Source organism: Chrysemys picta, chromosome 1, assembly GCF_011386835.1.
Source record: "Chrysemys picta bellii isolate R12L10 chromosome 1, ASM1138683v2, whole genome shotgun sequence".
In the NCBI taxonomy this organism is placed as follows: Eukaryota; Metazoa; Chordata; order Testudines; family Emydidae; genus Chrysemys; species Chrysemys picta.
In genome coordinates, this window is record NC_088791.1 from 89,470,645 (window position 1) to 89,483,650 (window position 13,006).

Sequence of the window (13,006 nt, forward strand, 5' to 3'; positions counted from 1 at the left end):
TGAACAGACCATCCATTGCCTGAACCGGTCCCTGTGGTGCCACTGCCCAAACACTTCAATGCCAATCATGGGAAATTCTGGGGTTACCTGAATGCAGGCTGCTCTTCCCCCAAGTGTACCCCCACAGACCAGACTAAGGTGAGGCTAGTAGTCAGCCTGCTCTCTGGTGAAGCACTTCATTGGGCATCCTCCCTGTTGGAACAGAACAGCCCAGTGCTCTCCGACTGGGATGCTTTCCTGCAAGTCTTCGCGACCATCTTCAATAGCCTGTATCACATCCACTCTGCAGAGGCTGCCCTCCGAAAGCTTCACCGGGCAAAGGCCAGCCACCTCCTACGCCACCTATTTCTGACAGCTTGTGGCTGATGCTGAATGGAATGAGGCAGCCCAACTTTACCAACTTTGATGGGAGCACGATGAGGTAAAGAATGAGCTAGCCCTCATCGAAAACTCCACCCACCTAGACATCTTTATTGATCTTACCCTGTGCATTGACTCCTGGCTGTGCAAATGGAAGGAGGAAGGGAGGGATGGACTGACACCCCCATGCCCTCCCTCTACACCAAGCCTGTAGAACCAAGTCCTGAACCAATGCAAGTTGACCTGGGTCGCCAACATCTGACCCCGGAGAAGACAGAACATCGACAACAGCTGAACCTGTTTTTACTGCGAGGGAGCAGGAGGTGCCCAGCTTGGAAGAACTTGGGAAACAGACCAGCCCAGGCCCAGTAGGGGGATACAGCCTGGGCATCACCAGACCTCCTTGCTCTGGAACTACCCCACCATCATCAAGTCAGTCCAGTCCTCCAGCAGCTCCAGCCCCCAGTGCTCCAGTTGGGGCTGGGGCCATGCGCCGTCTGCCCTCTGGGTGCTCCTTTGGGGCTGGGGGGCTAGCTGCGGGACTAGGCCGGTGGCCACGGTGGTGGTGGGGGGCTCTGGGCTCCAGAAGGTGGGGAAGGAGCAGAGCCTCGGGCGGAAGGGGTGGGGTTAGCCTCTCCCTGCCGGCGTTTCACGCACCGCCCATGCTGACCTGGGAACCATGGTGCCTCCCTGCACTTCCAGTTGCTACTACAGTTCCAGGTCTTGGGACGGGTGCAGCAGATTCCCCCAACAAATTAGCAATAATAAACCCCAGGGCTGCTGCCAACTTTATAGATGCTGAGGCAGCCAAAACCCTCCAGATCCTCCTCCAGCTGAAACATACACCAGACCTGCTGGAGACTATTGATGGGTCGTCCCATAATCTTAATGGTTGTGGCGTGCCTGACCAAAATGGCCCAATTCATTCCCTGCAACCAGCTGCCCTCTGCCGAGACTACTGCCCAACTCCTACTGAACAACATGGTCCAGCTCCACAGACTCCCAGTCCACATAGTTCCCCCGAAGAGGCTCACAGTTCACCTCTCACTTCTGGTGCAAAGCATTCAGGCTGTTGGACATCTGCATATCCACCTCCACTGCATACCAACCTCCCACATATGGACAAACAGAATGGGTGAACCAAGTACTGGAGCAGTACATGAGGTGCATTGTAAATTATCATCAAGATAACTGGTCTATGCTCCTGCCATAGGTCGAGTTTTCTTACAACAATGCTGACCATCCTTCTACGGGTCAGAGCCCCTTCTTCACTAATTACTAGTTCCACCCTGGTTTCCACCCAGTGTTACCAGCAGCCTCCCCAAACCCTGCTGCCAACATCTGGGTCCAACAGATGCATCTTTTTCAGGAATAACTCAAGAACCACTTAGAAGAGGCAAAGGAGGCCTACAAGAGGCAGGCAGACCATTGGCGACTAGAAGCTCCAGGATTTACAGTTGGCCAGAAGGTATGGCTCACCGCCAGACACCTCCAGACCAGGCAACCTTCCCATAAATTGAACGATTCATTCCTGGAACCCTTCCTGAATATGCCAGCAGATTAATCCAGTTATCTTCAAACTCTGTCTTCCCTAGTCTCTCAAAATACACCCAGTTTTCCATGTTTCCCTTCTGAATTCCTATACTGAGAACTCCTTTCCTGACTGAACCACACTGCCACCTCCACCAGTCAAAATCCAGGGTCACAAGGAATACAAAGTGTGTGCCAGCCTCAATTCCCGATGGCTGCCTGCACTATCTGGTGGACTGGGAAGACTACGGCCCCGAAGAATGTACTTGTGAGCCTGCCTCCCACATCTATGCCGCCGACCTGCTGGAAGAATTCCACCAGGCTCACCCAGACAAGATTGGGCCAGCATCACAACAAAGGGAGGCCTGAAAAAGGGCATGATGTTACAGTCTGCAAGGCTGGAACCTGGGACCATGGGGATCCTGGGCTACTGATGCCTCTACATCACCACAGGACGTTTAGGCTGGGCTCCCATGGGAAGACCTTGTGAGGCTCAGCAGGAAGTACTTCCTAGCAGGACCTGAGTGGCAGCCTCTTACAGCCCACTGATTGGCTGGTGCCAGTACTTAAACCAGGAAGCCATGAAGGGGTGTCTAAGCAACACCACAGATTGCCTGCCTGTCTCTGCACCAGACCCTGCTTGCGATTGACCCTAGACTCCAGCTTCCAACCCTGTTTTTTTCTCAACTTTGCTATTCGATTGCCATCTGTAACTTGGCATCCGACCCTGATCTCCTGGCAATCTGATCATACCTGATGCCTGACTCTCAGTTCATCTTCTGGCCTGTCTTGGACTCTGTCCTCCCAGTAACCTAATCCTCCCTGCCTCCTGATGTCTGACTCTTGGTCTGCCCACTGGCCCATCTCAGACTCTGATTTCCTGGTACCGGACTCGGCCTGACTCCCAACTCTTGCTCTGACCACTAGATCCGACTGCCCACATCTCGCTTGTGACATGGGAAAGATAATGGAGCAGCTGATACTGGATTCGATTAAAAATTAAAGGAGGGTAATGTAATTAATGCAAATCAATATGGGTTTATGGAAAATAGATCCTGTCAAACTAACTCAATATCTATTTTTGATGAGATTACAAGTTTCGTTGATAAAGGTAATAGTATTGATGTAATATACTTAGAATTCTATAAGGCATTTGACTTGGTAACGCATGACATTTTGATTAAAAAACTAGAAAGATACAAAATTAACATGGCACACCTTAAATGGATTAAAAACCGGTTAACTGATAGATCTCCAAATTTAATTGTAAATTGGGAATCATCATCAAACAGGTGTGTTTCAATAGGGGTCTTGCTGGGATTGGTTCTTAGCCCTACACTATTTAACACTTTCATTAATGACCTGCAAGAAACCATAAAATCATTACTCAAAGTTTGCAGCTGACACAAAAATTGAGGGTGTGGTAAATAATAAAGAGATGTCACAGAAACAGAGCAATCTAGATCGTTTGGTAAGCTGGGCAGAAGCAAACAATATGTATTTTAATAGGGTTAAATGTAAATGTACACATCTAGGAACAAAGAACGTAGGCCATTCTTACAGGATGGGCGACTCTATCCTGGGAAACAGTGACTGAAAAAAGATTTGGGGGGCATGGTGGATAATCAGCTGAACATGAGCTCCCAATGATACACTGTGGCCAAAAGAGCTAATGCGATCCTTGGATGCATAACCAGGGGAATCTCCAGTAGGAGTAGAGAGGTTATTTTACCTCTGTATTTGGCACTGCTGCAACCCCTACTGGAATACTGTGTCTAGTTCTGGTGTCCACAATTCAAGAGAGTGTTGATAGATTGGAGAGGGCTCAGAAAAGAGCCGTGAGGATGATTAAAGAATTAGAAAACATGCCTTAGACTCAAGGCGTTCAATCACTATATCTATTTAACTTAACAAAGAAAAGGTTAAGGAGTGACTTGATTACAGTCTATAAGTACCTACATGGGGAACAAATGTTTAATAATGGGCTCTTCAATCTAGCAGAGAAAGGTAACACAATCCAGTGGCTGGAAGTTGAAGTTAGACAAATTCAGACTGGAAATAAGGCATACATTTTTAACAGGGTGAGTGAGTAACCATTGGAACAATGTATCGGTTCTCCATCACTGGCAATTTTTTAAATCAAGATTGGATTTTTTCTAAAAGACATGCTCTGTGAATTATTTTGTGGAAATTCTCTGACCTCTGTTATACAATGGTCCTTTCTGACCTTGGAATCTATGAAACTAGGGTGCTGCTAAAGAGGTATACAAAGCTTTTCACGTGAGGGTCACCAGTCTGAATTCAGCTCAGCTCAGTCAGGGATAAAAGGTGTTCCCGCATAATAGATGTATAGTGGCCCCTATGTATCAGACTTTCCCACAAAGTCTCCCCATGGACTTCCTTATAGCACTGGTCAAGCTGACCACTTAGAAGTGCAGGAGAAGAAAGATCACTGATAAAAATGCCCTCTGTGACTGTGGGGCTATTTTCCTGCCTTGTACCAGTTTTAGATGCATCCATTAAGGTCAGATGGGGCTGTTTTGACCATGTAGTCTGACCTCTTGTACAACACAGGGTACAGAACTTCCCAGAAATAATTCCCATTCGAACTAAAGCAGACCTTTTAGAAAAACATCAACTCCTGATTTTAAAATTGACAATGGTTAATTACCCTCACAGTTAAAATTTATAGCGTTCCTCTGGGCAGCATCCACTGACTCCCCACTTCAAAGCTTCTTGCATCAGTGGGCACTGTGTGTGGTTCTCTGCTCAGTGGGCCCACAACACCTTTTTACTGCACCTTTCACCTCACTCCTGTTCCTAGCCCTCTTGAGTTGTCCCCCGTACTCAGCTGACCCCAGTTCCTTTTTTGATCCCTCCTTTACTCTGGGGGAGGGCCCTCCCTGTCCCAGTTCAAATAGACCAAAGCCTTCTACTAGCACTAAATCCACGCCATTGTTAAGATGACATTTAGGGTTAGATGCAAATTATTTAGAAATATCATAGAAATGTAGGGCTGGAAGGGGCCTTGATAGATCATCTAGTCCAGTCCCCTGCACTGAGGTAGGACTAAGGATCTAGACCATCATTGTTTCTAACCTGTTCTTAAGAACCTCCAGTAATGGAGATTCTACAGCCTCACTTGGTAATTTATTCCAGTGCTTAATTATCCTGAAAGTTCGGAAGTTTTTCCTAATGGCTAACCTAAATCGCTCTTGCTTCAATTTAAGAGCATTACTTCTTGTCCTGTCCTCAGTGGTTAAAGGAAACAGTTCATCACCCTCCTCTTTATAACCATCTTTTATGTACTTTGAAGACTGTTATCTTGTGCCTCCTCAGTCTTCTCTTCTCCAGATTAAACAAACGTAATTTTTTCAATCTTTTCTTGTAGGTCATGTTTTCTAGACCTTTAATCATTTTTATTGCTCTCCTCTGGATTTTCTCCAGTTTACCCACACCTTTCCCAAAGTGTGGTGCCCAGAATTGTATACAATACTCCAGCTGAGGCCTTATCAGTGCTGAGTAGAATGGAAGATTGACAACACTCCTGCAAATACATCCCAGAATGAGGTACACTTCTTTTGCAACAGTATTACATTGTTGACTCATTTCGTTGTGATCCACTATAAACCCCAGAACTTTTTCTGCAGTACTCCTTCCTAGGCAGTCATTTCCCATTTTGTATTTTACAGTTGATTATTCCCTTCTAAGTGTAGTACTTTGCATTTGACTTTATTGAATTTCATCATATTTATTGCAGACCATTTTTCCAGTTTGTGTTAATCATTTTGAATTCTAATCCTGTCCTCCAAAGCACTTGCAACCCCTCTCAGCCTGGTGTTGTCCGTAAACTTTAAAAGTGTATTCTCTATGCCATTTTCCAAATCATTTATGAAGATACTGAACAGAACCAGACCTATGACAGATCCCTCCAGGACCCCACTCGATATGCTCTTCCAGCTTGATTGTGAACCATAACTACTATTGGAGTACTTTTTCCAACCAGTTGTGCACCCACCTTATAGTAGGTTAACTTAAGCTATATTTCCCTGGTTTGTTTATGATACAGTCATATGAGATAGTATCAAAAGCCTTATTAAAGTTGAAATACATGATATCTATTAAAACAACAAGGAGTCTGGTGGCACCTTAAAGACTAACAGATTTATTTGGGCATAAGCTTTTGTGGGTTAAAAATCCACTTCTTCAGATGCATGGAGTGAAAATTACAGATGCAGGCATTATTATATGGACACATGAAGAGAAGGAAGTTACCTTACCAGTGTTGACAGGGCCAATTCAATCAGGGTGGATGTAGTCCACTCCCGATATCTATTGCTTCCCCATTATCAAAAATGTTTGTTACCCTGTCAAGCATATTAGATTGGTTTGACATGACTTGTTCTTGACAAATCCATGATGACTGTTACTATTATCTTCTAGGTGCTTACAAACTGATTGTTTGTTTGATTATTTGCTCCATTATCTTTCTGGGTACTGAAGTTAGGTACTGTAAGGACTAATCAGCCTAACTATCGAAAGGGGAATATTTGCCCTTTTCCAGTGCTGGTGGATCTCGCCCATCCTCCACAAATTCTCAAAGATAATGCCTAATGGCTCAGAGATCTCTTCAGACAATTCCTTAAGTATACTAGAATGTATTTCATCAGGCCCTGCTGACTTGAAGACATCTAACTTGTCTAAGTAAGTCTTAACTTTTTCCTTCCCTAGTTTAGCCTTGGATCCTACCCCATTTATACGGATGTTCACTATTGTTAGTCATCCAATCACTGCTAACCCTTTTGGTGAAAAGTGAAACAAAAAAGACATTTAATACTGTGGACATTGCTGCATTTTCTGTTAGTCTTCCTCCTCACTGAGCGATGGGCCTATTCTGTCTGTACATGCTTCTAATGTATTTGTAGAATGTATTATATTGTTACCCTTTATGTCCCTACCTAGTTTAATCTCATTTTGTGCCTTGGCCTTTCTAATTTTGTCCCTACATGCTTATGGGGATTTTTTATATTCATCCTTCATAATTTGACCTAGTTTCCACATTTTGTATGACTCTTTTTTTATGAGTTTCAGGTTGTTGAAGATCTCCTGGTTAAGCTAGGACTGTTTTTCACCAGACTTCCTAACTTTCCTACGCTTTGGGATAATTTGCTCTTATGTCCTTAATAATGTCTCTTTAAAAAACTGCCAACTCTCCTGAACATTTTTCCCTTAGACTTGCTACCCAGGGGACATTATCTACCTGTTCTCTGAGTTTGTTAACGGCTGCATTTTTGAAGTCCATTCTCTTCATTCTGCTTTTTTCCTTCCAACCATTCCTTAGAATTATGAACTCTATCATTTCATGATTACTTTCACCCAAGCTGCCTTCTACCTTGAAATTCCATTTTCCAATGTGCAAATGAACTCATTAAATAATTTACCTAAAATGTCATACTTGTGCATCTTCCGTAACACCCCATCCCATTGCAAATTGCATGTGTCTCTCGCTAGTGGCTGGAGTCCTAAACCTTGATACAAAGGATAGCTAATGTTGTATCTCTTTTAGTTAGTAAAGGCCTGTGATTTTGATGCTGAAGTTCCTGAGTGTTAGTCTTCATGTCATATATGTATGGCGAAGCTGGTAACTGCAGTGTCTACAGCCAGGGGTCCATTCGACTGACTGTAGGGAGCTGAACTCTATTAAGTAAAACAGGAAAATGGATGCTGAAGGGAACCATGAGTGAATCTATGAACGTTTTATGCAAACTAATATGATAATGTATTGGTGGCCTACATTTGAGAAGAGATGGTGTCCTTGTATTATTGGAGATACCCGAATCCAGCTCCCACAGATCCTCAGAGGAAGTAAGGAGCTGGTCACCCTTTGGTACAAGGAAGTCCTGAAGAGAGAGGGGTTAACTTGATGAGCACCTTCACCACCCTCCCCTTCCCAGTTTAGTCCAAGAGTCTCCAAACATGTCCTACCCTCTCCCATTTCCTCTCCTTGGTCAGAAGGATGATCACCAGCTTGGGGTGCATCTGGTAGCCGTCTTCACTGAAGGACAAATTCCTCCCTTCAAAGGTGACATTAATCAGGTACCTAGAAGAGAGAAAAAAGATAGAAGATTTTAAACACATAGGAACCACACATAGAACAAGGACCTACCTCTCTGACCGCAGTTTAAATGAGGGTTGTAGTGACACTGCAATGGACTTGGAACAGCAGGGAGGGAATCAGAGAGGGAACGGGGGGAAGTAGCAGTGGCAGAGGGGTAACAGGAGAGCAGTTACTTAAGGATTTGAGAGAGACAGACTAAGGCAATCTCTCACGTATCATTACTGGCCACTGTGATAGGATGATCACTTTCCTCTCTGGCTCTTGCTGAATTGCTGTGCAAGTAGTACCCATCACAACCATATTAGTGCAAGCATGCTCACAATACTTAATTCCCCCTACCATAAAGGGCATGAATATTCCGCATGTGCTCCAGACCCTAGTCCTCACTATCTCTCAGAGAGGCATCTCCTTCACATATGATTGAATGATTGTGATGGGACAGGGGTATGGAGGTAGAGATACTGCTCTCATCAGGTGGCCAGCTAATGAGGCAGAGGGCTGCAGGGAGTGGAGTAAGGAAAGTGAGATGCACCTCTAGGGGCCCTATTCAACTGCCATTGACATCAATGCACTTTTTGGCATTGACTTCAATGGCAGCAGAACAGGGCCCAAAGCGTCTCTTTGAGGCATAGGATTAATTCACAGAATAAAGGCTCTCAGAGTCAGTGAAAAGTGTCTTTCTCTAAGGATGGACTAGTTCATTGTATGTAGTGGGATCAAACAATAAAACTCACAAAGATGACCAGCCAACCAAATCACTGGAGCACCTTCTCAAGACTTCATTTGGTCTATAGCGGGTGCCTCATTGCTGAGCAGCCCAGTCCAGTCTTGGGTCATCCCATAATAAAAATAAAAATGGTCTAATAAACAGACTGAGCCTTGTACTCATCTACACTAAGGCCACTGTGCACCACTCTGTCAGTGAAAAGGGCTTTCAAGGAGACATAGCTTGCAGTTCTACTCACTTTAAAGCCCCTTGACACTGCCAAAGCATTTTAAAGAGGCCTTGCCGTACATGAGAATCAGGTCTATTGTTCTTAACCATTAGGATGTTCAAATGACGTGTTTTATTTTAAAATGACACTAGGAGTGAGGTATCAGAGGGGTAGCCGTGTTAGTCTGGATCTGTAAAAAGCAACAGAGAGTCCTGTGGCACCTTTATCTGTTAGTCTTAAAGGTGCCACAGGACTCTCACTAGGAGTGAGGGAGAGGATAGTTGAGTGGCTTCTAAAGGTTTCTTATAAGTCTCCCTTTTGTATATTTCACTTCAACTCACTATCTTGTTCCCGCAGAACTAGAATTTTTCATTACACACCTGCTATATCACAAGTAGAGTCACATAATCATAAAAGCTAGAGGTGACCATCTTATCGGCAGGGTTGGTCCCAATAACCAGGGCCGGCTCCAGGGTTTTGGCCACCCCAAGCAGCCAAAACCAAAAAAAAAAAAAAAAAAGAGCTGCAATCGTGATCTAAAAAAAGCCGCGATCGCGATCTGGGGCGGTAATTCGGCGGGAGGTCCTTTGACGGACCCTCCGCCGAATTGCCGCCGAATACCTGGAACTGCCGCCCCTGTCCGGAACGGCCGCCCCAAGCACCTGCTTGAGAAGCTGGTGCCTGGAGCCGGCCCTGTCAATAACAACTTCTTCAGTGTTTTGTCCAGTCCCATTTTAAAGTTACTCAAGCAGTGTGTCTACCACCTACATCAAAAGACTCTTCCACTCGAATATACCACTGTGACACTGGCAGACCAGATGCCAGCTCATGCCAAGCATCCCCGACCTCAATGGAACACTGACAAATACACAGCTGAAATCAGCCTGGCTCACTTGTGTCTTAGTATAGTTCAAATAAGTATTAGAATTATAAACATGTGCTTAGAATTTAGACTTTATGGAATGCTTACAATCTCACTTGTATCATCTGTAGCCAATACTGTAAGATAATATTTAAACATTTGTATTATAAGCCTCTATGACTGTGTAAATCACAGGTAAAGTGCTGAGCTCCAACTGACAGTGTTATATCCTGGCTAACAAGGAAGGCTCATCAACACGAGATGAACTATTGTGGAACATTAAAAAGGACAAAAGACTTTGTTGATTGCTTTCCCCACCACCACCCCCATGAAGATGAGACATGCAAGTGAATTTCTCCCATCAGCTGAGTATGCAGCTGAAAGCACAAGGAAGGAAGAGAATAAAATCCCCTAACAAGAAGGAACTGTATCTCATGCCTGGGGGCAAGATTTCTAGGCATAAGCAAAGGATCCTCAGCTGCTTAGCCTGGGTTAGCCCTAAAAGACATAGAGCTTGCTGATTATAGAAGCTTATATTATCTTTTGAAACTTAACATTGGAACTCACTTGTGTATGTATGCTTGCCTGCTTTAGCCTTATAAATTACTCTCTGGCTTCCTTTTCCTATTTAATAAATTTTTACATAATTTATTATAAGATTGGCTACAAGCATCTCTGCTGTGAGATCTAAAGTGTAATTGACTTGGGGTAAATTACTGGTCCATTGGGACTGGGAGTAACCTGAATATTGCTGTGATTCGCAGTATAAGGGACCATCTATCACAAAGGTCTGGTTGCCTGGCTGGCAAGTGTTCAAAGGGACTGTCTGTGACTCCATGTTAAGGCCGTTATAGTACCTGAGGAGATTACACCTGATCATTGGTTGGCAAAATCTAAGTATAGATCTCACAACCAGCTCGGGGTTTGTGCCCTGTCTCTTTAAAGTCTGCCCTGAGGTTGATACTCGCTCTTGAGCCTCTGCAGGACAGCTTAACAAACACATTTTGTTAGGAAATGTTTCCTGATACTCAACCTAAATTTTCCCTTTAATTGCACTTGAATGATCCTAAAAAATCCTTCTCCCTTTGAGCTATTTAAACCCTCCGAACATTTGTAGATGATTACCATTACTAACCCCATCATAATTTAACCAAATGACTGTATACACAATCAGTCAAGTTTTTATAAAGTAACTAATAATTTGAGGTGCCCCCCTTTATGGGTGCCCAATTTGAGTCCAAAGGTTCTGATTTTCAGAGAGTGGGTGCTTATCATTTTCTAAAATTCAGGCCTCTTTTATGATGAGTTCTGTTAGGCACCCAAAATCACTAGTCATTTTTTTAAATCTTGGCCATGTAATGTGTGGAACATTTCCTCATGCTATAAGTCCTCCAGTCTCAGAAACACTTTTGCTGCTTTTCTCTGAATTCCCTCCAATTATTTTGCATCATTCTGGTACTGATATGTCCAGAACAGCACACGATATTTTAGGTGAAAGGCTCCCTCAGAGCACCAGAAAAATTGATAAGATCCCTTCAGTGTGAGGCCAACATGAGAACTATTTCAGTGTGGGTTAGGAGGCAGCTTTGTTTCAATGTTTAGAAAACAGTGAGAAAAAAAAAGAAGAGATTAACTATGCATCAATATTAAATATTTCTCACAACCTCCCAAGAGCAATAACATTGGGGGAATCTCCATCACCACAGCATGGAAAGTTCATGGAAATCAGCAAGAGCTATTTGGCAACAGGGTTTCTTTTCTTTTTATTTTTCATTGCAAAGATCAGAACCATACTAATTAGGGAGGAGTCAGGAGTTGCATTGAGATTTGCACCTAAAGCAGTACTAAAATCCCTCTGTTTCACACTTTAATGACTGAATTTAGTCTCCAAAATTGGTACAAGAACTCTTCAGAGAGTTCTTTTTCTAGCCCGGTAGTAACATATTTGCCAACTTTTACAGGGGGGAATACTTAAACGTGCTCCCTCCTGGAAATGTTGCCCTGCTTTCCTTACATTTCTTAAGATACTTGTATCCAAACAACTACCGTACAGCACCCATGATCTCCAGACCTTGGACACAGACTTGCACACTCTAAATAGTATCTCTGATATAGGCCACTTTTGAAATGTTAAAATTAAACCCATAGTCTTTCTCCTTGGTTGGGATAATGGACATGCGCTACACCTAGATTAGCCAAATGGATTTGCTTAGATCTGTTGGTTACTTCCATTTTCCGCCTGTCTTCCTGACTCACGAGCTCTGTTCGGCACAGAGATCCTGGGGACCCAGGGAAGTAGGCAGGACAGCCAAGGGTATGGGAGGTGGATGGTGATGGGGAGATGGGCCTCTGGGTGTGGATATTAGTTAACAGGGATTGGGGGGGGGCATGAGAGGCTGAGTAGGGATGCATGAGGGACCTGAGGGAGAAGCCGCTTGTGAAGGGTAGATGGGGGCCTGCAGCTGTGTAGACGGCCTGGGGTGATGGAAGCCCAGTGCTTCTGTATCAATGTATTAGTGTCTGAAAGGCTCCCTGGCACAGCAAGCCAACTGCGTACAAGACAGTACCACCCACAGAGCTGACTGACTGTGCTCACCACCATCAGCACACTAAGGGCCCACACATGGCATTGCTGCCTTGGTATGTGTCCCAAACAGCCCTCGTCTCCTCCAACCAGCTGCTCCCAAGTAAGACCTACATTCTGCCAGAACCCCCCAAAACACCACCTCCCCCGAGCAAGGAGCTGAGTGGGAATGGGGGTGAGCAGGGAGACTGCTCAGCATGTCTGCACTGAGGCATTAGCTATGGAGGGAGGAGACATGTGTGCAGTGGGTGGTGGATTGGGAGGGGTGAGGTAATTCAGAGAAGATGAAATCATGGTTGTAGGTTGCAAGGGTTGGGTGAGTAGTTAACTAGTGATACCCTGGTTTTTTTTATGCTTTAACTGATGATACAGGCACTTGAGTGATCTTAATTGCCTTTTAACAAAGCTTTCTGTTTGTTGGAATAATCATAATACATGCATTTCTCTAGCACCTAATTTCAAATATTAAAGGGTCAAAAATCCTGCCTTCATTTACACCTTGTGCTGCCCCTTTGGGTTCAGTGGAGCTGCCAAGAGTGCAAAGGCAGAATCCTTAGGGAATTAAGATGCACACAATATTATCCTCATTTTACAGATGAGCAAACAGGAACAAAAAA

The 13,006-nt window shown here is 44.3% G+C and overlaps 1 protein-coding gene across 5 annotated transcripts in view; it reads right to left on the reverse strand.

The window, feature by feature from the left end:
- Positions 1-13,006, reverse strand: part of GRIN2B (glutamate ionotropic receptor NMDA type subunit 2B) — a 270,832-nt gene that overhangs the window by 85,956 nt on the left and 171,870 nt on the right. For all 5 annotated transcript variants that reach the window (XM_005308916.5, XM_005308915.5, XM_065562233.1 and 2 more), the window contains one exon: positions 7,876-7,990. In XM_005308916.5, the coding sequence (XP_005308973.1) occupies positions 7,876-7,990 (115 nt within the window). The remainder of the gene's footprint in view (positions 1-7,875; positions 7,991-13,006) is intronic.